The 25,212-nt window shown below is 45.7% G+C and overlaps 1 protein-coding gene across 1 annotated transcript in view; it reads left to right on the top strand.

The window, feature by feature from the left end:
* Positions 1-25,212, top strand: part of LOC310875439 (sodium- and chloride-dependent taurine transporter-like) — a 56,714-nt gene that overhangs the window by 27,376 nt on the left and 4,126 nt on the right. The window contains exons 5-14 of the mRNA XM_083788668.1: positions 165-313; positions 2,645-2,777; positions 5,239-5,373; positions 6,307-6,410; positions 7,066-7,190; positions 20,020-20,132; positions 20,560-20,697; positions 23,306-23,408; positions 24,174-24,274; positions 24,787-24,957. Of these exons, the coding sequence (XP_083644794.1) occupies positions 165-313; positions 2,645-2,777; positions 5,239-5,373; positions 6,307-6,410; positions 7,066-7,190; positions 20,020-20,132; positions 20,560-20,697; positions 23,306-23,408; positions 24,174-24,274; positions 24,787-24,957 (1,272 nt within the window). The remainder of the gene's footprint in view (positions 1-164; positions 314-2,644; positions 2,778-5,238; positions 5,374-6,306; positions 6,411-7,065; positions 7,191-20,019; positions 20,133-20,559; positions 20,698-23,305; positions 23,409-24,173; positions 24,275-24,786; positions 24,958-25,212) is intronic.

The raw sequence follows: 25,212 nt of genomic DNA on the forward strand, positions 1-25,212 counted from the left end.
CCGGGATCATATACCGAAATGAAATGGTGCCCAGGCTATGTGGGGAGGGCTTTCAGTCTGAATAATGAAGTGAAACTAAATTAATGCGTTGCGTTGCAGTGTTTCCAGTGTCCCCACAGTGACACCTGGTGGTCATAATGTGTATATGGTGCGTTGCTTGGCAGTGTTTCCAGCCAGAGCTGCCGTGGGCCAAATGCAACCAGCCATGGAACACCCCCCGCTGCGTCGAGGACACCGTGCGTAAGAACAAAACTCTGTGGCTGGGTCTGGCCAACACCACCAACTTCACCTCCCCCGTCACCGAGTTCTGGGAGTGAGTACTAATACACCACCAACCCACCACACCCACCACAACACCACAACACCACCAACTACAGTAGTACTAATAATACATTCTACGAAATGTCCTTTAACATTGGAGGGGGCTGGGGCGGCTGGGGGGAACAACAACATCATATACAAATAATAAATACAGATAATTATGGGGGGTTCTTGACATGAAAAAGGTTGAGCACCACTGACATACAGTAGAAACATAAGGTTTTTCAGAAAACTGAATCGTCCTCAGTCCTGCATGGGTTGAGAGCGATATCATAATTATACATAAAGTGTAACTACAGTGGTTTACATGCTGTAAACACTGTAAGTCATTGTGTAATATGATGTGATGTCATTGAGACGAGCCGCGAATCAAATGATCACATCAGATCACACTTCCTGTTTACTTTCGTTGGGAGGAACAAAGGCAGCCTTTCATCTCGATGTAACGCTATCGGTGTTGGAAACTTTACTGAGGAACTATTTTTGTGACGATTAACCCATTCTGACCTGAGATCAGATTCTAAAAATGTCAGTCGTTCTTCGATTAAAAAAAAATAGCAGACTTACAAGCTCGTAGCGCGCCACTCGGTGGCGCGCTATGAGCTTGTAGATCACACCAAAATGGGTTCCCGCCTAGAATGGGTTAAATCATGACAATAAACACAATGTTTTATATGCCGAACAAATACATAGACAGAAGAAGAAAACAGGAGCAGGGTTATATTATTATTATATTATACAACACATTATATTTGTTTTTTTCTTCATGAAAGGTGGGCGGGGCTGCGACGCTCATATGTGTTGACATTAAATGGTAAATGGTGCATTTATAGAGCGCCTTTATCCAAGCATTCACACATTCACACACCCATTCACACACCTTTACTTAGATTGTGCATTACATTCACCCATTCACACACATTCACACACCTTTACTTAGATTGTACATTACATTCACCCATTCACACACATTCACACACCTTTACTTAGATTGTGCATTACATTCACCCATTCACACACATTCACACACCTTTACATATATTGTGCATTACGTTCACCCATTCACACACACATTCACACACCTTTACATATATTGTGCATTACATTCACACATTCACACACACATTCACACACCTTTACATAGATTGTGCATTACATTCACCCATTCACACAGATTTACACACCTTTACATAGATTGTGCATTACGTTCACCCATTCACACACACATTCACACACCTTTACATAGATTGTGCCTTACATTCACCCATTCACACACCTTTACACAGATTGTGCATTACATTCACCCATTCACAAACACATTCACACACCTTTACATAGATTGTGCCTTACATTCACCCATTCACACACACATTCACACACCTTTACATAGATTGTGCCTTACATTCACCCATTCACACACACATTCACACACCTTTACATAGATTGTGCATCACATTCACATATTCACACCTTTACACAGATTGTGCATTACATTCACCCATTCACACACACATTCACACACCTTTACATAGATTGTGCATTACATTAGCCCATTCACTCTCACACACACACACACACACACACACACACACACACACACACACACACACACACACACACACACACCAGTTCCTATTATTCCTAGTATAACTATTCCTAGTTCCTATTCCACAACATTTAGACGTACAGATATACACTTCTATATAATAAAAAAACTAAACAGGAAATCATATAAATGGAAAAACATACTGTATATACAGTGAGGAGAAAGTGGGGGGGGGGTAATTCTTCATTAGTGAGCGCTCAAGTTAGTAAGTTGAACGCATAACTTACAGTACGTGCTCAAGTTAGTTAACTCGTGAGCTCAAGTTCGGGCATTAAAAGTGTGTGTGTGTGCGTGTGCTGGGGTCTTTATATTTGGCAGCCTAGGGGCATTATACACACAGACTGGTTGTCAGAACCAGGGTTCCAACAACTTGGGACGCCCAAAAAGGAGCCAAAAAGGCTGGAAAAGTATTGTGGTGTCTCTGCTATAATTGGCAGCCGCCTCATAATGGCTGAGACGCTGTTACTTAGAGTACTGAGTGACATGCCTGTTGTGTCATGAAAACACATGATGCCATGATTTTGCAGATCTAACTCTAATGCACCTATAATATTTGTGTCTATTATGCATATCCTTTGTGTGACTGTGGACATGAATAAATGGTAAAAATGTGTGTGTTCCCATCAGGCACAACGTCCTGGGTATCTAATGTGTGTGTGTGTGTGTGTGTGTGTGTGTGTGTGTGTGTGTGTGTGTGTGTGTGTGTGTTCCCCTCAGGCACAACGTCCTTGGTATCTCGGGGGGCATCGATGAGATGGGACCCATCAAGTGGGACCTGGCCGGATGTCTGCTCGCTGTCTGGGTCATCTGCTTCTTCTGCATCTGGAAGGGGGTCAAGTCCACCGGCAAGGTACCCGTCTGTCTGTCTGTCTGTCTGTCTGACGCGCACGCACGCACGCACACACCTCATGTGTGTGTATGTGTGTGTGCTCAACACATCCACCATGAGCCAGGACTATATTTAGAAGAAGAAAAAACATGAGATCTGATGGAAGTGACGTCATGGTCTCCGCGGCAACGAGGTAAACACGCGGACCAAACTAAGGGGGAGAGAAATGTGAATTCCAGAATTGAGAGGATTATGGAGAGTTTATAAATGTTCACATTCAGGCATTCTAGCAGACGGTTAACCCATTTAGGAGTGAGGCCGGTTCAAAATAAAAAATAAAAACGTCTTAATCCTAAAAGTTTTCTATGTCGGTGGAGCTCAACCTTTTTCATGTCAAGGATCCCCAGAATTTTCTCTATTTGGCCGCGGACCCCCATCTGAAAATATGTTGTTACCCCCCCCCCCCCCCCCCCCCCCAGAAAGGGGGTGGAGTTGAAAACGATTGCTGTGAAAGGATATACATTCGAAGATTTGCGCCACATTTTGACCATTTCTCAAAAATAGCAGATCTACAAGCTATACAAGCTACGAGCTTGTAGATCTGCTATTTGTCAACAGCTAAAGTATGACATAATGCTTAAAAAACACCAAAAGGTGTAAATCCACAGAGATTTACAGTAAGCAGGGAAAACACAAAACAATACTTCAATGCACAGAGAGTCATCTATAGGACAGTGGTGTTCAACCAGTGGTCCGGGGACCACCAGTGGTCCTTGAGGGGGTTTCAGGTGGTCCACATATGGGTGACCAGATTTGACTGAGAGACTGCCATCGCGCAAACGCCAGCTTTTCACCAGAGGAGAAAAACGTATTTTCCCTTTTTTTAATCCAAAATGAGTTAATAGCACAGGCAGTCTCTTCACATACTAGAGCATGTCTGAAATAAGTGTCAGAGCTGAAATCAACATATAGATATGAAATAAATGCTTAAACATGTAGCTAGGTGTAATGTTAGAGTCCACAGAAGACATGTAAATATGAAGTAAATGCTTAAACCTGTAGCTAGGTGTAATGTTAGAGACCACAGAAGTGAACCTTTCAAGCCTGTTTTCTCAAATCGCTGTTTCTCTGCAAGACATTACTCTATAAGCCATATCTCCAAAACTGGTGGGTCAAACTGAACAACCAATATGTCGATTTGAAGCTATGATTCCCTGTTTTCATATGACATGAAAAACCAAAAAAATCCAATGGCAAGTCCCTCAGTAAAATGTAGTCACATATGGACCCTGGGCAGGGGGGCCTACATGTCCAGTCAGAGCCCGGGGCAGAGTCCTTTTGTGGCGGTTCTGGACAACCGTGCAGAGGGTCCGACCGACTGGACACCGGGCACTGCGGTCCCTGTGGGGGGGTGTGGAACACGTGTCGGTGGAGCGAACGGTTCTGGAGTTCATACGTGCGTTACAGCCGTACACACAGACAGACGTACTGTACATATTTATAGACAGAATCAGTAGATTTATTCCTAGCAGTAATGACAGCTTACATCAGGGGTAGGAAACCTCAGCTGCCAACATTGGGCACAGGGGAGGGTGGTCACTGGGGCACGGGGGAGGGTGCATGGTCACTGGCACACTGGCATCCGTGTGTGATTAAGCTATAAGCCACGAGAGGTCTCAGGTTACCGGGTATTTTACAATGGCTGGGGGGCGTATATAACATAATGCTTAGTTAAAACACCAAAAGGGGTTCCCGTCCAGAATGGGTTAAGATCACAGAATGAGTACGAGTAGATTTATTCCTAGGAGTAACAACAGCTTACATCCCCAGAACAACAACATCATCATCATCATCATCCACACACCAACAGCAGAGCAACAGGCTGTGCAGTCGATGCCAGAAACCCCCCCCCCCATCCCCCTCGCTCCCGGGAGGCTTATTGATTGGTCAGGGCTGATTTATGTCCTGCTGTGTTCGCTGCCAAGTGTGCTGTATGAGCACCGAGTAATTAACGCCATGTAATACACTACGCACTGACCTCACGCACACACGCTGTGTGTGTGTGTGTGTGTGTGTGTGTGTGTGTGTATGTGTCTGTAATACTGTGTATGTGTGTGTGGGTGTGTCACATATTCTGAATGGTTGCTATGTATATAAGGGAATGCACATTGCTCATAGTCGGCAGGACAGAATTGTTGGCCTGTCCTCTAAGGACATACTGCAGAGGACATGTTTTCACCTGGTACCAATGTGGTACCAATGTGGTACCAATGTGGTACCAATGTGGTACCAATGTCGGACCAATGTATGCCTCCCTGCAAACTCCACACATGCAATAATTACCTATGTTTGGTCTTTTATTTCCCCTGTGCGTGTGTGTGTGTGTGTGTGTGCCTGTGTGTGTGCGTGCATCCCTGTGTGTGTGTGTGTGTGTGTGCGTGCCTGTGTGTGTGTGTGCGTGCGTCCCTGTGTGTGTGTGTAGGTGGTGTACATCACCGCCACCTTCCCCTTCGTGATGCTCATGGTGTTGTTGGTGCGCGGCGTCACGCTGCCCGGCGCCTCCGAGGGCATCAAGTTCTACCTGTACCCTGACCTGGCGCGCCTGCAGGACCCCGAGGTACGACATATAGGTGGCCCGCTCACTGCCTGAACGCTACGGTCATATAGGTGGCCCGCTCACTGCCTGAACGCTACGGTCATATAGGTGGCCCGCTCACTGCCTGAACGCTACGGTCATATAGGTGGCCCGCTCACTGCCTGAACGCCACGGTCATATAGGTGGCCCGCTCACTGCCTGAACGCTACGGTCATATAGGTGGCCCGCTCACTGCCTGAACGCTACGGACATATAGGTGGCCCGCTCACTGCCTGAACGCTACGGACATATAGGTGGCCCGCTCACTGCCTGAACGCTACGGACATATAGGTGGCCCGCTCACTGCCTGAACGCTACGGACATATAGGTGGCCCGCTCACTGCCTGAACGCTACGGACATATAGGTGGCCCGCTCACTGCCTGAACGCTACGGACATATAGGTGGACCGCTCACTGCCTGAACGCTACGGACATATAGGTGGACCGCTCACTGCCTGAACGCTACGGACATATAGGTGGACCGCTCACTGCCTGAACGCTACGGACATATAGGTGGCCCGCTCACTGCCTGAACGCTACGGACATATAGGTAGCCTGCTCACTGCCTGAACGCTACGGACATATAGGTGGCCCGCTCACTGCCTAAACGCTACGGACATATAGGTGGCCCGCTCACTGCCTGAACGCTACGGACATATAGGTGGCCCGCTCACTGCCTAAACGCTACGGACATATAGGTGGCCCGCTCACTGCCTGAACGCTACGGACATATAGGTGGCCCGCTCACTGCCTGAACGCTACGGACATATAGGTAGCCTGCTCACTGCCTGACCGCCGCAATGACTAGTTTTTTGTGTTTTTCATGAACTCCCGGCGTTTAGCGACTCAACAGTAAAACCCATGTCGCCACTATAAAATATGAATGTTTCTAATCTCCACCCCTGTGTCATGAAGGTGTGGATCGACGCTGGAACTCAGATCTTCTTCTCCTACGCCATCTGTCTGGGCGCCATGACCTCCCTGGGGAGCTACAACAAGTACAAGTACAACTGCTACAGGTACCTGTGACCGTTGTACAAGTAAATGGTGTCTTTATCCAAGGCGCTTTACATAGACTGTGCATTACATTCACCTATTCATTCACACACACATTCACACACCGATGGCAGAGGAAACCATGCAAGGCACCAACCTGCACATCAGGAGCAATTAGGGGTTCAGTGTCTTGCTCGAGGACACTTCGACACTAACTCTGGGGGAGCCCACGGGGTTCGAACTGGCAACCTTGCGGTTACCATCCGGCCACTCTACCGCTGATCCACCACCGCTCGTATTCAGTAGGCTACAACTCAGAGGTCAGAGGTCATCGCCCTGTTGGCTTGACGTGGTGGACATTTTTGTCAACATTCCATGTTTGCCTCAAAACATACAGAATAAGTGGACAATATTATGACCAGAAACACATCAATAGATAGTCCTGAATGACCATAACAGGTCTGTAACTCTGAGAGTGTTCCCTGAATGACCAGAACAGGCCTGTAACTCTGAGAGTGTTCACCATTCGAACACTATCAGAGTTATGGGAGGTCTTTTCAAATAAAACGTACTTACTAAGTTACTATAGTAAGGAGTTTAACACCGTATTGTATCATGTGACCCACAGGGAGTTTAACACCGTATATATATATTTATACTGTATCATGTGACCCACAGGGACTGCATGCTGCTGGGAGCTCTGAACAGCGGGACCAGCTTCGTTTCAGGATTCGCAATATTTTCCGTCCTGGGATTCATGGCCCAGGAGCAAGGAGTGGACATCGCTAGCGTGGCCGAGTCAGGTATGTCCAATCAGGAGCAAGGGGTGTGGCCGAGTCAGGTACGTCCTATCAGGAGAAACCCGATGGTTTGAGTGGCAGTCAGGTATGTTTTAGATCAACCCAGATGGGTACGAGTGGTTTGAGTGGCAGTCAGGTATGTTTTAGAACAACCCAGATGGGTACGAGTGGTTTGAGTGGCAGTCAGGTATGTTTTAGAACAACCCAGATGGGTACGAGTGGTTTGAGTGGCAGTCAGGTATGTTTTAGAACAACCCAGATGGGTACGAGTGGTTTGAGTGGCAGTCAGGTATGTTTTAGATGATCAACCCAGATGAATACGAGTGGTTTGAGTGGCAGTCAGGTATGTTTTAGATCAACCCAGATGGGTACGAGTGGTTTGAGTGGCAGTCAGGTATGTTTTAGACAATCCAGATGGGTACGAGTGGTTTTTGTGGCAGTCAGGTATGTTTTAGATCAACCCAGATGGGTACGAATGGTTTGAGTGGCAGTCAGGTATGTTTTAGACAATCCAGATGGGTACGAGTGGTTTGAGTGGCAGTCAGGTATGTTTTAGACAATCCAGATGGGTACGAGTGGTTTGAGTGGCAGTCAGGTATGTTTTAGACAATCCAGATGGGTACGAGTGGTTTGAGTGGCAGTCAGGTATGTTTTAGATCAACCCAGATGGGTACGAGTGGTTTGAGTGGCAGTCAGGTATGTTTTAGATCAACCCAGATGGGTACGAGTGGTTGTTGCACAAGTAGCGATGTGCAATATATGCAGAGAAAAAAGGCTATATGTTATTGATAAAGAGAATTATTATTGTGTATGATTTTGAAAATTAAGTTTGGATCCAGAATGCGATAAGCCTCATGTATGCCTTAGGAAGGTCCGGAGGGACCGAAATGTTGCTTCAATAAATAAGACAATACACATACCGAGCAAGTACACAGTGTGTGGGTGTACCTTATTGCTTTCATTGATGTCCACTGGCCTACGCACCTGTGCATACACCCATGGTTTCTAGGTGTGTGAAAGTTTTCTCCTACAGATAAGCCGCATGTAAAATGTGGCGCATGTATCGGCTTGGTGTCTGTAATTTAGCTAAGCCCACCCCGCTATAAATAACTACAAAGGGTTTCTTACTGCACCAAGTGACACACAATGTCACTGTTAGCAGGACATGTTGCTCCGCGGTCACTGTTAGCAGGACATGTTGCTCCGCGGTCAACAAACGTTGAACGCTAGCAGCGTTGTTTTCAACATGCGTCTATATGTTTATAGCAGGGACGTGTACACACAGACATCACCATTTTACCCGTCTGTAAAACAACTACCCTTTTCCCCGTCTGTAAAACAACTGCCTTCTCCAGACCACGAATGCAGCGTTTACTACATGGTAGCATAACAAAGGAAAGTACCGGGGGAGGGGTGTTAGATAGGTGTGAAGCCAGGTGAACTAGGCAAGCTAGGTGTGAACCTGAACAATAGAAACCATGGCAACAGGACACTTAGCACACATACCTACAACACCAATTTCAATTGAATATCCAACCACAGCAAAAGGCAAAAAAGAAAAAGATAATTACAAGACTGAACTCCTGACAAATAACATAGAGACACTTTATGCAGACTGTGACACAAAGAAGGTTGTAACAAACCTAATCTTCTTCACACATAGACCTCAGGCATGGATTGAAGCCACACAAGAGCACTACACAGAGATAACAAAGGCACCGCTGGCTGAGGGATGTAGCCTTAAATGGCACTCAGAGGAAGGAAACACCACTGTAAGCATTTTCAACTCTGGAAGAGTAACAATTCAGGGGAATAGAACACCCATAGAGAATGACTTCACTAAAATCAGGGAGATGGTACAAGAAATGACCACTCCAAACAATATAAACACAAATGCAACAACACATGAGCCAAACACAGTAGAGATTCCACCCCCACCACCCAGTGCCACAAAAGGTCACACCATAGAGCCAAACCTGTTTATCGAGTTGTCTGAAAAATTCCATCAACTAGAAGTTAGGCAAGTAGAGATGGAACAACAGCTTTTGGAGCATAGGAAAGAACAGACAGACAGACAGACAGCTCCCAGGGTCAGTGCCACAAAAGAACAGGAAGCGAGTGAGCTTAAAGTAAAGGTGGAAAAGCTACAAGACAGTGAGCTGAAGCTCAGACAGGAGTTTGAACAGCTAGGGGGGGAAATGAGAAAGGAGATAAGACAGATAAGGGAAGCCACAGAAAAAGAGCTAGAAAAGCTAAGAGAAAGACAGAAACAGGAAATAGGACAACTCAGGAGAGAGATAGAAAGGCTTGAAAGGGAGGCAAGACCAACCAGCAATCAGCAGGGAGTGTTAGAAATAGCAGATGGCAGCCTTGACCAATCAACGGTACCTCCAAGCCAAGAGATCGTCCAAGAAGAAGTTTCAACACAACCCACCCCCACTGCTACACCCCAACCCACCCCCACTGATACACCTCCAGGAAACCGTCAGCTACAAAACCCAGAGATTGTACTCCTGACTGACTCAAATGGGAAATACATAGATGCAAGAAAGCTCTTCCCAAAGCACAGAGTTGAACACATCAGATGTCGAAACACAGCACGTGCAATGGAGCTGCTGACCAGGGACCGACTGGGCTCCCCCAGCCACATAATAATCCACACCGGCACAAACGACATTTGGGACCTGGAAAACCACCAGATGGTCACATCTACCAAGGGAATGATAGAGAAAGCCACCTCAACATTTCCCAACGCAGAAGTAGTCATCTCGGCACTGCTACACAGAGGCGATGTCGACTACAACTACATCGACGCAATCAACGCACAGACTTCCAAAATCTGTGCAAGGAAGCATAAGGTCCACTTCGCAGAACACCCAACCCTGCACAAAGGAAGCCTACACGACACGGTACACATCCGCAAGGCGGAAATCCCAGCATTTGCAAAGAGCCTGAAGGACACCGCACTCGACCGCGACTATCCTACAGACGCAACATCCTACAAACGCAACCAGCGTGGACAACATCCTACACCCAGAGCACAACGCACTGCATATACAGGACACTCTACTAGACATCACCCCTATCCACCAGGCAGACCCTCTCCTAGACACCCCTCCGCTCCAACCAGACCTCATACCACACTCCAGGGTAGCCCATCCACACCCCTGATGCCCACCCCCACCGCTCCACCCAGACCTCATGACATACACAGCTCACCCATACCACTGATGTCCATCCCATACACTCTCGCATCAGTCGCACCACCGCCCACTCTCCCCCTCCCTCACCAACCATACACATACGCACAGGCGATGACCAGAGCCATCCCCAACACACACAGCATCGAGCAGATGTTCAGGGATTTCTACTCAGCATGGGCCCAGGGCAGAACCCCTGGAATGTAAGAACAATGTGAACAATGGAGTACAAATCACTCACTATATCATCCTGGAATATACAAGGTTTGAGGTCGACTGCCCTTGGCATCAAGAGCAGAACCCCAGACTTTGCCAAAGAGATTGCAAACATAGACATCATTATTCTACAAGAGACATGGCACAGAGGGGATGGCCCCACTGGCTGTCCTACTGGCTACAGAGAACTTGTGGTACCATCTACAAAGCTGGCAGGAGTCACCCAGGGAAGGGACTCTGGAGGTATGCTAATATGGTACAAATCTGAACTAATCCACTCCATTAAGCTAGTCAAAACTGGAACTTCTTCCATCTGGCTAGAAATAAACAAGGAACTTACCACAACCGAAAAGAATGTATACCTGTGTGCTACCTACATCCCCCCAATTGAATCCCCTTACTTTACGGAGGACTTTTTCCCCACATTAGAAGAGGATATCAGCCGTTTCCAGGCACAAGGTCACATTGTAGTTTGTGGAGACCTAAATGCCAGAACAGGACATGGGCCTGACACCCTCAATACACAGGGAAACAAACACTTACCAGGAGGGGAAAACATCAGCTCCCCAACATGTCCCCCGAGATTCAACCACGACAAAACAACAAACAAACATGGGTCACAACTACTACAACTCTGTCGCTCACTGGGTCTGTACATCGTTAACGGTAGACTCCGAGGGGACTCCTTCGGTAGATATACATGCAGCTCATCCCTGGGAAACAGCACGGTAGATTACTTCATCACTGACATGAACCTGGCATCTCTCAGAGCTTTCACAGTCAGCCCGCAAACACCCCTGTCGGACCACAACAGAACCACGGCCTATCTAAACAGATCAACACACAGACACAAAGAACAAACGCCAAACAAACTACACAATATAAGAAAACGCTACAAATGGAAGGAACACAGCGCAGAAGCCTTCCAAAATGCTATTAGACAAAAACAAGTCCAATCACAACTGGACCAGTTCCTAGAAAAAACCTTTGAAGAAAACAGTGAAAGTGTAAACAGGGCAGTAGAAGGCCTCAATTATATATTCGAAATTACAGCCTCACTAGCAAACCTAAAAGTATCAAACAAGAAAGCCAGAAAAAAATTTGAGAATGACAAATGGTACGATAATGACTGCAAGAATCTCAGGAAAAAATTAAGGAAACTATCAAACCAAAAACACAGAGACCCAGACAACCACAACACACGTCTCCAATATGGGGAAACACTGAAACAATACAAGAACACAGTAAGAGAAAAAAGAGACCAACACGTTAGAAACCAACTGCAAGATATTGAGGATTCCATACAGACAAACAGCTTCTGGGAAAACTGGAACAGACTTAATAAGCTAAAACAGGACGAACTACCCATCCAAAATGGAGATATATGGGTAAACCATTTTTCTAGCCTCTTTGGCCCAATCGAGAAGAACAAAGAACAAAAACAAATAAAAGATAAACTACAAAACCTAGAGTCAGCCATAAAAGACTACCAGAATCCACTAGATTCCCAAATCAACCTAAAAGAACTACAAGACAAAATAAAAACACTTAAAACAAAGAAGGCCTGTGGGGCAGACGGAATTCTAAATGAAATGATAAAATTCACCGACCTCAAATTCCAACTGGCCATATTAAAACTCCTAAATATCGTGCTCAGCTCTGGGATTTTCCCCAGCACATGGAATCAAGGGCTGATAACGCCACTCCACAAAAGTGGAGACAAATATGACCCAAATAACTACCGCGGGATTTGTGTAAACAGCAACCTCGGAAAGATACTCTGCATGATCCTCAACCACAGAATTCTAAATTTCCTGACAGAAAGCAATGTCCTGAGCAAATCACAAATTGGCTTTCTACCAAAATATCGCACAACAGACCACATTTACACTCTCAACACCCTAATTGACAACCAAATAAACAAAAACAAAAGCAAATTATTCTCCTGCTTTGTCGACTTCAAAAAAGCATTCGATTCAATTTGGCATGAGGGTCTGATGTACAAACTGTTGGAAAGTGGCATTGGGGGGAAAACCTATGACATCATAAAATCAATGTACACTAACAACAAATGCGCAGTCAAAATAGGCGAAAAGCACACAGACTTTTTCCCCCAAAGCCGTGGAGTTAGACAGGGATGCAGCCTGAGTCCAACACTCTTCAACATATATATCAACGAATTAGCAAAAACGCTAGAACAATCTACAGCTCCAGGCATCCTCTTGGCAAACACAGAAATCAAATGCTTACTTTACGCAGATGACCTGCTGCTGCTGTCCCCAACCAAGGAAGGACTACAGCAGCAACTCGATCTCCTAGACAAATTCTCCCAGACATGGGCCCTGACAGTGAACCTAACCAAGACTAAAATCATGATATTTCAAAAAAGGCCCAGCCGCCAAAACCACCAATTTTTCCTAAATACAATCCCACTAGAACAAACTAAAAACTATACCTACCTTGGCCTAAACATCAGCAGCACAGGGAACTACAACCAAGCTGTAAAGGACCTGAGAGACAAGGCAAGAAGGGCATTCTATGCCATCAAAAGAAACATCAAAATAGACATCCCAATTAAAACATGGCTTAAAATACTGGACTCTGTGATAGAACCAATTTCCCTCTATGGTTGCGAGATCTGGGGACCATTAGCAAACCATGACCTTGAAAAATGGGATAAACACCAAACCGAGACCCTACACACAGAATTCTGCAAATCCATTCTCCGTACCCAGCGAAAAACACCAAATAATGCATGCAGGGCAGAATTAGGACGATACCCACTCATAATCAAAATAAAAAAGAGAGCACTTAAGTTCTACAACCACCTAAAAGAAAGTGACCTAGATGCACTCCATAACAAGGCACTCACACACAGTGAAACTCTAGAGAGATGCCCCCTCAGCCAGCTGGCCCTGGAACTCCGGGCACAAACACAAACAGAGCCACGAGATAGAAAACCCATTGGACTAAACCAAATTATAAAACAGCAAAAGGAAAACTATCTGACACACTGGAAAGTGGCAACACAAAAGCAGAGTAAACTAGAATGCTATCTGGCCCTAAACAGAGAATACACAGTGGCAGAATACCTGAGCACTGTGACCGACCCAAAACAAAGAAAAATCTTAACTAGGTACAGACTCAGTGAGCACAGTCTCGCGATCGAGAAAGGCCGTCATAGGCAGACCTGTATCCCGAGAGAAGACAGACTATGCACCCACTGCACACTAAATGAAGTGGAAACCGAGCTACACTTCCTAACCATCTGTCCATTGTACCAAGACATCAGAGACACATACTTCCCACAGATTACAACCACACACGGAGATTTTGAAAACATGACCAATGACAAAAAACTCCCATATCTGCTAGGCGAAGTACAACAATGTGCAAACACAGCAGCAAGATTTGTGAGTTGCTGTGATAGGAGAAGGATATCAAATGGAACACAACCACCGTAAAGACTAATCATTGTGTATATGCCTGCACTATACCTGCATCGAGTGATCTTGAACATAGAAGTTGATCTATTGAAGAATCTGACAAAGTACATAATTTTTGTTTTTGTTTTGATTGTATTGCTGTATTGTTGTACTGTTCTTTCTGCTTTGGCAATGTAAACGTATGTTTTCTCATGCCAATAAAGCCCTTTGAATTGAATTGAATTGAAAGAAATGCAAATGCACTCCTTTCCTCTCCATGCCATGTCGGAAGGAAGGCAGCATTCAGGAGAATTGTTTTTTTTCCGAAGTCTCCTGAACTTTAATGCAACATTTTGCGTTGAACAAATTTTGTTTCTAAATCCATGTCGTTACACTTGCATCTCCACTAGCTAAAGAGTGCTGGGTTGTACCCCGAAAATAGCTGATCTACAAGATCACAACGCGTCACAGAGCTTGTAGGTCAGCTATTGTGAGGTTGTAGATCTGACCTTTTCCATTGAAGTACATTTCGATGCCAATACCTTTGTATACTTTTACTCAAGTGCATTTTGAATTCCAGACTTTTACTGTACTTACTGTACTGTAAACAGAGTATTTCCCTGATGCAGTAGTGAAATTTTTTACTTAAAGTAAAACACGTGAGTACTTGTTCCCGCACGTACAGTACAGTACAGTACAGTACAGTACTGCCCAGACAGTATGCCTGCAGTCTCTCCGTCTGTCCGCGAACACTAAAGATATACATAACACACGACGCGCGTTCCTTCCGTCTATTCCAGGCCGTTTGTTACGTCGTATTTATACCAGACTGACATTTTCATGTTCCGTTGTTCCTTCCAGCCAGCAATAAAACCCAGCTGATTTTTCCGTGAGTGGAAAAAAACTTAAAGGAGATTTAATAACAGCCGCGATTAAAGCTATATAGCATAGCGTAGCGTAGCACACGAGTCCCATGTTGTTGTTGTTTGTTTGTTTGTTGGTTGTTTGGCTGCAGGGCCTGGCGTGGCTATTTGTGTCCCTTTAATTCAATGACATGAATGTTGTATTGTTATTGTTCTGCTGCAGTTGTTAACCCCTTCTGACCTGAGATCAGATTCTAAAAATGTCTTCTACGTCCTGACAGTTTTCTGAAAAAGCTATGTTTCTATGTCAGTCGTTCTTCGATTCTTCAAAAAGAGCAGACCTACAAGCTTGTAGCGCGCCACTCGGTGGTGCGCTATGAGCTTGTAGATCTGCTATTTTCCCGCCCCAAAATGGATCAAGTTATACTTTTAGCTATTTTAGCTATTGAAAAATAGCAGATCTACAAGCTCATAGCTGCAGCACCGAGTGCAGCGCTACGAGCTTGTAGGTCTGCTATTTTTGGAAAAATCGTAAAAATCATTTAATATAATGCTTTCACAGCGAACGTTTTTAATTCATATATCTTTGCTTGTGGGGGGGGGGGGGGTCCCTGGAACAACATATTGTCAGATGGGGGTCCTTGACATGAAAACAGGTTTTTCTGCAAACTGTCAGGATTTAGAAGAAGACATTTTGTAGAGTCGTCCTCAGGTCTTAAAACGGGTTCAAACGGCCTCGCTCTGAGAGGCACGGCGGTCTGCGACGCGTCCAGAGGTCACCACAAGGTCATCTCTCTGCCGGTCGACACACAGAAACACAACACGACGTCTCGGCACTGAAACGTTTGGACAGCAATTTGCCCTTCGCTTAAACCCCTCCCCAATCAGCGACGGTCTTAAACCCCTCCCCAATCAGCGACGGTCTTAAACCCCTCCCCAATCAGCGACGGTCTTAAACCCCTCCCCAATCAGCGACGGTCTTAAACCCCGCCCAAACAGCGACGGTCTTAAACCCCTCCCCAATCAGCGACGGTCTTAAACCCCTCCCCAATCAGCGACGGTCTTAAACCCCTCCCCAAACAGCGACGGTCTTAAACCCCTCCCCAATCAGCGACGGTCTTAAACCCCGCCCAAACAGCGACGGTCCGCCAATCCAAATAGTTTAGCAACTGTTGCTAAGCTATGCGGGACAGGCTTCTGTCACCTCATAGCTGACGGTGTTATTAAGCTATGCGGGACAGGCTTCTGTCACCTCATAGCTGACGGTGTTATTAAGCTATGCAGGACAGGCTTCTGTCACCTCATAGCTGACGGTGTTATTATGCATGTCTGTGTTGTTGATCACACGCACGGCTTAACGTCGGGAACGTTATACACGGTGATGCAATGATACTTAATGACCGTAGTCTGACCGACCGTGCAACATGAAAACTCCTGTCGGGCGGTCGTTAGAGTTGATTGTTGGATACTGTTTATCCCTCTGTCATTTCCTCGTATTTCTAGTTTATTGAAATAATGTCATGCACATTTTGTCCATTGCATAGCCTACTGCAGGCCTGGTAGACTAGACTTAGAAGACATGTGTCCAGTGCATAGCCTACTGCAGGCCTGGTAGACTAGACTTAGAAGACATGTGTCCAGTGCATAGCCTACTGCAGGCCTGGTTGACTAGATTTAGAAGACATGTGTCCAGTGCATAGCCTACTGCAGGCCTGGTAGACTAGATTTAGAAGACATGTGTCCAGTGCATAGCCTACTGCAGGCCTGGTTGACTAGATTTAGAAGACATGTGTCCAGTGCATAGGCTACTGCAGGCCTGGTTGACTAGATTTAGAAGACATGTGTCCAGTGCATAGCCTACTGCAGACCCATTATATGGGTTATTATGGATAATTATTATATGGTCATTTAACATGCATCTCTATGGGGAGAAGGACAGCTTGCCATATCATAGGATTTTAGTCGACTAAATCTACAGTTGATTAAGTCGAGTTGAAACGGCGATACAGAGTCATCAGTGTCATGTGATATTGGACATGATGACCTTGTTGTTCATATCGGACAACAAGGGTGTTATAGGACGTCCGATGATCTTGGAAGCAATGTGGGTTAATCTGAAAAATCACCAAAATCACCAAAAATACCCCTTTGTTTTGAGTTTCCTGCTCCTCTGAAAGTGACAGTCAGGACTAGACTGTGTGAAGTGTTAGTGAAAGTGACAGTCTAGGAGTGGATAACGTACTCTATTACTCTAAGTAAGACATCTAAAAGGCCCAAACGTTGTGCCAGTCATTAAGAGTAGGTTTTTTTGGAGCTTGAAACGGCGTGTGAATGTTTTTTATTTTTATCTTCCTGATTCTTGCCTTGATGTCCTATAGCCTGGTTTAACCACAGCTCCTTGTTGTAAACATTTCATTTAATGAAATGTTTTCAAGAAACATTTCTTTGAATTAAATGTTTTCAACAAGGACTGATGGTCAAACTAGGCTATTGATGTCCTGTTAGCCTCCTGTAAATGTTTTCAACAAGGACTGATGGTCAACCAGGCTATTGATGTCCTGTTAGCCTCCTGTAAATGTTTTCAACAGGGCCTGATGGTCAACCAGGCTATTGATGTCCTGTTAGCCTCCTGTAAATGTTTTCAACAGGGCCTGATAGGGGCACTGGAAGGTATTTATACCAGGGGGGGCTGAAGGGTGGGAGGGAAATTGCGGAAAAAATCGGGTCTTATTTGGGTATAATTGGCCTAATAATGACTTATTTAGGACCCAGTTAACCGAGTTAATCATAATAGCAGTATGTGATTCTTATTGTGTTGTTGTTTGGGTTAGATTTCTTTAAACCTGGTGCAGGTGAAAGTAAAACTACAATAGGTTTTTGTTGTCTCGTCATGTTGTGTCTATCTGTCAACTCACTCGCTGTGCATTCTGCATTCAGCACGCTGATGCCTGATGGTCAACCAGGCTATTGCTGTCCAGTTAGCCTCCTGTAGGCCAGACACCAATCAGGACATTCATTCTGCCGAACACAATCCGTCCCCAGGACGTGTCCACTGTCCACGCGTCCTAGGGATTCCAACCGCCGCATGCATTGGACGTGTGTACGTGTTTTATTTCTCAGTTTTTTTTCCCCGGATTGTTTTCCGGGGGAGGGGGTTTCAGAGTAAAAGCGGCCATATCTTTCCGACACCCCAGAGCTCCTATTTTGAAGGAATCCCGGGAATGATTGTGTTAAAGGAGCATTCAGTGATTTGGGTGATTTGGAAACCCCCCCCGGTCTGCCCGGTAACAATATGTGCACATGCAGGCACTGCAGTGGGAGGGACACGCGACAGGCCAACAGCACACACACCAAGGCCCGCCCCCGCTCAATCATGATTGGTGTAAGGCCCCCCTCTATCCTGATTGGATGAAGGCTGGGCCACCTAGCCAAAAACGAAACCTAAGGTTTTTTGACCCCCATGGGGCTCACTGGGGACAGGAAGGAACTCCTTATATGGTCAGCACACTCTATAGTAGGGAGGATTATCACAACAAAACAAAACAAGAGTTTTACGCCAATACTTGTACATTTACTCAAGTTAACATTTTGAATGCCAGACTTTTACTTGTATTTCTATATTGTAGACAGTACTGATACTTTTACTTTAAAGTAAAACATTGGAGTCCTTTTTTTTCCCTCTAACACTGTGTGTTTATATAGTGGTGAAAGTGGCAGACACCCAAAGGAACCGTGATTTTTCCGTCACTAAACTCTGTCCAACCAGTTTCCATTGTAGCTGTCAGCCACAATGGTGCTACTACTCTACAGCTCATCTCAATTAACCCATTTAGGCCATCTGTGTCGCCTCAGCTTTTAACCACTTTAACCATTATTTTAAACTGTATTGGTTGAAAAGTAGCACTCGGTGCCACGCTGTAGATCTTTGGCAGCCTAGGACATGTACATACTGTAGGTTGGTTGTAAGAGGCTTCCAACAATAACGTGTTCCTTCCACGCGCTACGTCCAACTAGGGATGTGTAAATGTGTCCAAAATGAAAATCGATTTGTATAATTCAATATTAACGATTAATCGTTTTGGGGGGGGGCTTTTTTTTTTTTTTTTTAATTTCCCCTTTTCTTTTTCTTTTTTAATGAACCCTACAAATAAAAAAAATCTTCCCCCCAAGGGGTACCTAAGTCAAAAAAGTTTGGGAACCCCTGATGTAGTTGATTAACAATAATTGTAACTCTTGAGAGTTAATAAGGGTCCATTTGGTTACTAACTCCATCTTTTAAATGAGGACCACTGGTGGTCCCTGGACCACTGTTGATCCAATTGATCACCATAGCAACCCCAGCCTTGGCCTGATTAGGTAAATTCCCAACACCTGCTAAATCCTCCAAACCTGTATCTTGATTGGAATCAATCTCCACTCACACTCCTCTCAGTCATGCAGCTACACAGACACATCCCAGGCACACTTTGGTAGGCCTATAGCCCTGTCCTGTTTGGATGACAATATTGCCTTTCCAACAGATTTTCATTTAAAAAAAAACCTAAAAAAAAAAAAAAAAAACGATTATCGATTATTAATTTTCATAATCGATTTCGGGTCCTATCAACGATAATCGATTAATCGATTAATCGGACCCATCCCTACGTCCAACCAGGGAAACTCCCCCCTGTCAGGTGTAAAGGAGCAACTTGGACACTCAGGCATGAAGGAAGCATGAGTTCAAGTCCGTTGCTCTCCCCTTGTCCCTCATATATGGGGACTAGGTTGGTGGAGGGTGTGTAGAGCCCAGGATCACATTAGATGATTGACACAGGGGTGAAAAATAGGTTCCAAAATCGTGGGATAAAAAAAATAAAAAAAAGAGGCTTCCAACAACTTGGGATGTCAAAACAAAAGCAGCTAAACGGCTTGCAGAGTCCTGTGCGATCTCTTCTACTATCGTTAGCCGCCAAATATGGCGAAGCTAGACGCTGTTACTTTGTACCCATGAAGGGTGTGAGAGTGTTCCTCCGGGGTTTTGTTGACTGCATTCTGTACAACACCTCGTAAATATCTGTGTCCTTGTACTGTATCTCTTTTATGTGGACATAAATTAATGATGAAAATGTGTGTGTGTGTGTGTGTGCAGGTCCCGGCCTAGCGTTCATAGCCTACCCCAAGGCCGTCTCCATGATGCCTCTCCCAACGTTCTGGGCCATCCTGTTCTTCATCATGTTACTGCTGCTGGGCCTCGACAGTCAGGTGAGTGTCCTGACCCCTGACCCCATGTTACTGCTGCTGGGCCTCAACTGCTTCTGATTGGTCATGACTGGGCCCAAAACAGAGATACTTTGTCCGTCCGAAGTATGCATTTGCGTTTCGAGGGAAAAGAGGACGTATTGGTCATCCTAATGCAACGTGGAACAACACAGACATTTCCTACATACCGCCAACCACGAGGCGGCGACTAGGAAACGCGGAAGTGAAACTGAGCTATGACTGAGGTTAGGGTTAGGGTTAGGTTTCTGGTTCCGTGTCTTACCATACAAATATGCTGTATATTGACTAGATGTATACTTTGTTACGCTGAATTTTGTGTCAAGGTCAAGAAAATGACTCTCTCTCTCTCTCCCTCTCTCTCTTTCTCTCTCTCTCTCTCCCTCTCTCTCCCTGGGCGTGCGGGCACCAGTTTGTGGAGGTGGAAGGGCAGATCACGTCATTGGTTGATCTGTACCCGTCCTTCCTAAGGAAGGGTTACCGTAGAGAGCTGTTCATCGCCGTGGTCTGCTTCTGCAGCTACCTGCTGGGACTCACCATGGTGACCAGGGTAAGGCACGCACACACACACACACACACACACACATGCACGCACACACAAATGGAACATGGAAATGTTTGAGAAACAACTGGTCCTAAACAGCATTATAGGATACAAGCCCCAGAATATATAAGCCACTGCACACAGTGCACTTAATCCAATAAGAGGCACCAAAACACAGTAAACACACAGTGAACGCGGTCCATAACACAACACACTAGCGTGGGAACACAGCCAGTGGCCACGCTGCGGCTGCTATTTCTGGCATGGCTCTTCTGTCAAAAGTTTTGAGAAACGCATAAAACAAGCAGAATGGATTAAAGTATAAATCTATTAGTGTCCTGTTCTGTTTTCTCTCCCCTGGGAAGAATGACGCGGCTATAAATAGTCACGTCAAAGTCATGAGAACTTCCATTGCACGGCATTATACATGCACGCACGCACGCACGCACACACACACACACACACACACACACACACACACGCAAATCAGCAATTTTCAAAACGAAATGTATTTAAGCACATGATATCAATTTAGTTGTAGTCAAAAGTTTTCTTAGTTTTTTTTTTTATCGTTTTATTAGTTAACACATCCATGCCCTATAGCTCCGGCTACTCAACCGAAGACGGCTCAGCAAAATTCCAAAAAGTCACCTATAAACTGCCTCCCCCTGGCCAGCCGGGGCGCCTGATGGAGGGGAAAGGAACTGGTTGGAATAACGTGTTCCTTCCACGCGCTACGTCCAACCAGGGAAACTCCCCCCTGTCAGGTGTAAAGGAGCAACTTGGACACTCAGGCATGAAGGAAGGATGAGTTCAAGTCCGTTGCTCTCCCCTTGTCCCCCATATATGGGGACTAGGTTGGTGGAGGGTGTGTAGAGCCCAGTATCACATTAGATGATTGACACAGGGGTGAAAAATGGGTTACAAAATCGTGGGATAAAAAATATAGAAAAAAAAAAGAAATCCAAAAAGTCCATAAAGGGCCGCAAGCTAAGAATGTCAGTGTTATTTTGAAACGTTTACAAATGTATTTTATAACAGAGAGACTACAAACATCAAGGAAACACATTTCCATCTATAGAAGACCAAACCTCAACGAGCAAAAACATTGTCATTAAATGAGGAAGTTACAAAATGAGTCAGCAGTCACAAGTTAACATGTGAAGAGAACTTTGTATTATGACCGTGACCATTAACCCATTTTAGGCGGGAACCCCTTTTGGGGTTAGCATTACGTTGTGCTTTAGCTATTGAAAAATAGCAGACCTACAAGCTCATAGCGCGCCACCCAGTGGCGCGCTACGAGCTTGTAGGTCTGCTATTTTTGAAAAATCGAAGTCAGAATGGGTTAAGTATGTGACCTGTGGGCCGCAACGCGGCCCTCGGGCCGCGGGTTGAGTCGCCACCGCTAAGCCGGTATTGTCCCACACTATATAGACCCCACGCTTGGCAAGTCATCCCACCCACACTATAGACCCCATGCTTGGAGAGGCAAGTCATTTGGGATCAATAGAAGAAGACAAATGAGCCTATATATGTTATTTAGCCTGGAGTTGTTCCATTGTGCATCCTTCCTTCATAGAGTTACATAAGAGCCTCTCGCTCTCTCTCTCTCTGTCTCTCTCTGTGTCTTTCTCTCTCTGTGTCTCTCTCTCTCTCTCTGTCTCTCTCTCTCTCTCTCTCTCTCTCTCTGTGTCTCTCTCTCTCGTGTTCATGCCAGTGTATTTTTATGGCTGTGATGGCCTGGTTTGAGTTTAGCATTCCCAGAGAGACTTTCTCACACTGGACGCACGCACGCACGCACGCACGCACACGCACACACACACATACACACGCTATTTTATACTCACGTGTCATGCATCCATATCCGCTGTTCACATATGGAAAAATTCAGTCTTAAAATATCTCTGTCTGTCTCTGTCTCTCTCTCTCTGTGTCTCTCTCTCTCTGTCTCTCTCTCTCTCTCTGTCTCTCTGTGTCTCTCTCCCTCTCTATCTCTCTCATAGTGTTTAGACAGAATGTTAAACCTTGTATCTCTTTTGGCCTGAATACGAGACTACGGAAATATTATCCTAAATAAAAACCAGGGTCGTATTATAATCGGGACTAGAGACTATTTGACATTCAATGTTTCTGTTTCCACAAATGAGTCTTGAAAAATGGGGGGGTCGTCTTATAGGCTATTTGGCACAATAATGATGGTATCACACCGTCCGAACTTACAAGCTCGCAACGCTTGCAGATCGTCTATTTTCATGCGTCTTACTTAAAATAATAATAATAATAATAATAGTTGTACCAATGAGAAGAACATTTTGACCAGCGACGATAGTTATGTCCCAGCAGGATGTTGTGGATCTAGATTAACAGTATGTGTGTTATGTCGCCCCCTGCAGGGTGGGATGTACGACGTGTTTAACAGTATAATGTGTGTTATGTCGGCCCCTACAGGGTGGGATGTACGACGTGTTTAACAGTATAATGTGTGTTATGTCGCCCCCTACAGTGGGATGTACGACGTGTTTAACAGTATAATGTGCGTTATGTCGCCCCCTACAGGGTGGGATGTACGACGTGTTTAACAGTATAATGTGCGTTATGTCGCCCCCTACAGGGTGGGATGTACGTGTTCCAGCTGTTTGACTACTATGCAGCCAGTGGTGTTTGCCTCTTGTGGGTGGCATTCTTTGAATGTATCGCTGTAGCCTGGGTGTATGGTGAGTATGCACAGCACGCACGCATGCACACATGCACACACGCACACATGCACAGCACACACAGCACGCACGCACACATGCACAGCACACACAGCACGCACGCACACATTTGGCTGATTATTTAGCATCGACGTCGATTGTTATAGGCGCTAATTTATTGCGGGGACATTTTGGCATATTGAGGTCGACATCAAAGGGGGCTTCAGCCCCTGCCCTTTTACCCGTCCTTTAAAACAACTTCCCTTTTTCCGGACCATGAATGCAGCGTTTACTAAAGAAATGCAAATGCCTCTCCTCTCCTTTTCCTTCTAATGCCATGCCGGAAGCCCGGAAGGCAGCATTCAGGAGAATTGCTTTTTCCCACCCAAAGTCTCCTAGCGGAACTTGGAACGCAGCATTTTGCGTTTGGAACTAATTGCTTTCGAAATCCAATGTCGTGACACTTTGCATCTCCAGTAGATAAAGAGTGCTGGGTTTGCGCCCCGAAAATAGCTGATCTACAAGCTAGAGAGTAAGAGATTGTATATCTGCTATTTTCGCTGTTTTTGTTGTCCAAAAGTGCCCTCTTACGGAATCCCAGCCCCTGCATCTCTAACAGTCTGTGCACGTCCCGCCTCATTACCCTGTTGACAGATGGTCCCGGACAGTCTTGGCTAAGCGAACATTCTGTGCCGTATAGCCTCCACATTTCGCCTATACATTTTCGGGCCAGCTGTTTCCTCACGTTTCTTTCTGGGTCATTGCGTTTGGTTTTTTCTTCTCCAGGCGCTGATAATTTCTACGATGCGATTGAGGACATGATCGGCTACAGACCCAACCCGTGGATGAAATGGAGTTGGACTATCATCACCCCTCTTCTGTGTATGGTGAGGACACCGCACGCACGCACATACGCACGCACGCACGCACGCACACACGCACGTATGATGAAAAATGTTACAAATAAAAAATAAACTATGATAACTCAAAACCAACACAAAATAAATTGAATAAGTCACTTGAGTGGCAGCGACGCAGTGCGCCTTCAGCACTTTTTCATTTTTATGCTAATGGTCACTAGTGACGTTTACCTAAAAACAGCCAAAATACACACACACGCGGCCTTTATGTTCATTATATGCTTAAAATGCGATATTCGGGGCTTGATTAGAGCTTCATTTGACTTAGATGTGACAAAAACAATTATTCCCCCGATCGGATCAACTCTCCTCCTGACCTGTGAAAAAGCTAGCGGAAGTTTACTAGTGTTTGAACCGGAACTGATTGTCGGCCATTTTAGGAGTTTTTTTTTTGCTAGCGGCCACTACAGCCCTGGCGCTGATCCAGTTTTAATATCTACGCTACATCACCACTATCCCCGTTTCCTCTTCCTGCATAGAGCTGCTTCGTCTTCTCATTGGTCAAATACAAGCCACTGACGTACAACAAGGTCTACGAGTATCCTGATTGGTCCATCGGAGTGGGCTGGACCCTGGCCCTGGCCTCCATGATCTGCATCCCCATGGTGGTCGTCATCAAGATCATCCAATCGGACGGGCCGCTCATAGAGGTGGGTGGGGCAAGGTGGCATGGTGGTCCAATCGGAACGGTCCGCTCATAGAGGTGGGTGGGGCAAGGTGGCATGGTGGTGGTCCAATCGGACGGGCCACTCATAGAGGTGGGTGGGGCCGGTGGCATGGTGGTGGTCCAATCGGAACGGTCCGCTCATAGAGGTGGGTGGGGCAGGTGGCATGGTGGTCCAATCGGAACGGTCCGCTCATAGAGGTGGGTGGGGCAAGGTGGCATGGTGGTCCAATCGGAACGG

Source organism: Protomyctophum parallelum (assembly GCF_964188405.1).
Source record: "Protomyctophum parallelum genome assembly, chromosome: 18".
NCBI lineage: Eukaryota > Metazoa > Chordata > Actinopteri > Myctophiformes > Myctophidae > Protomyctophum > Protomyctophum parallelum.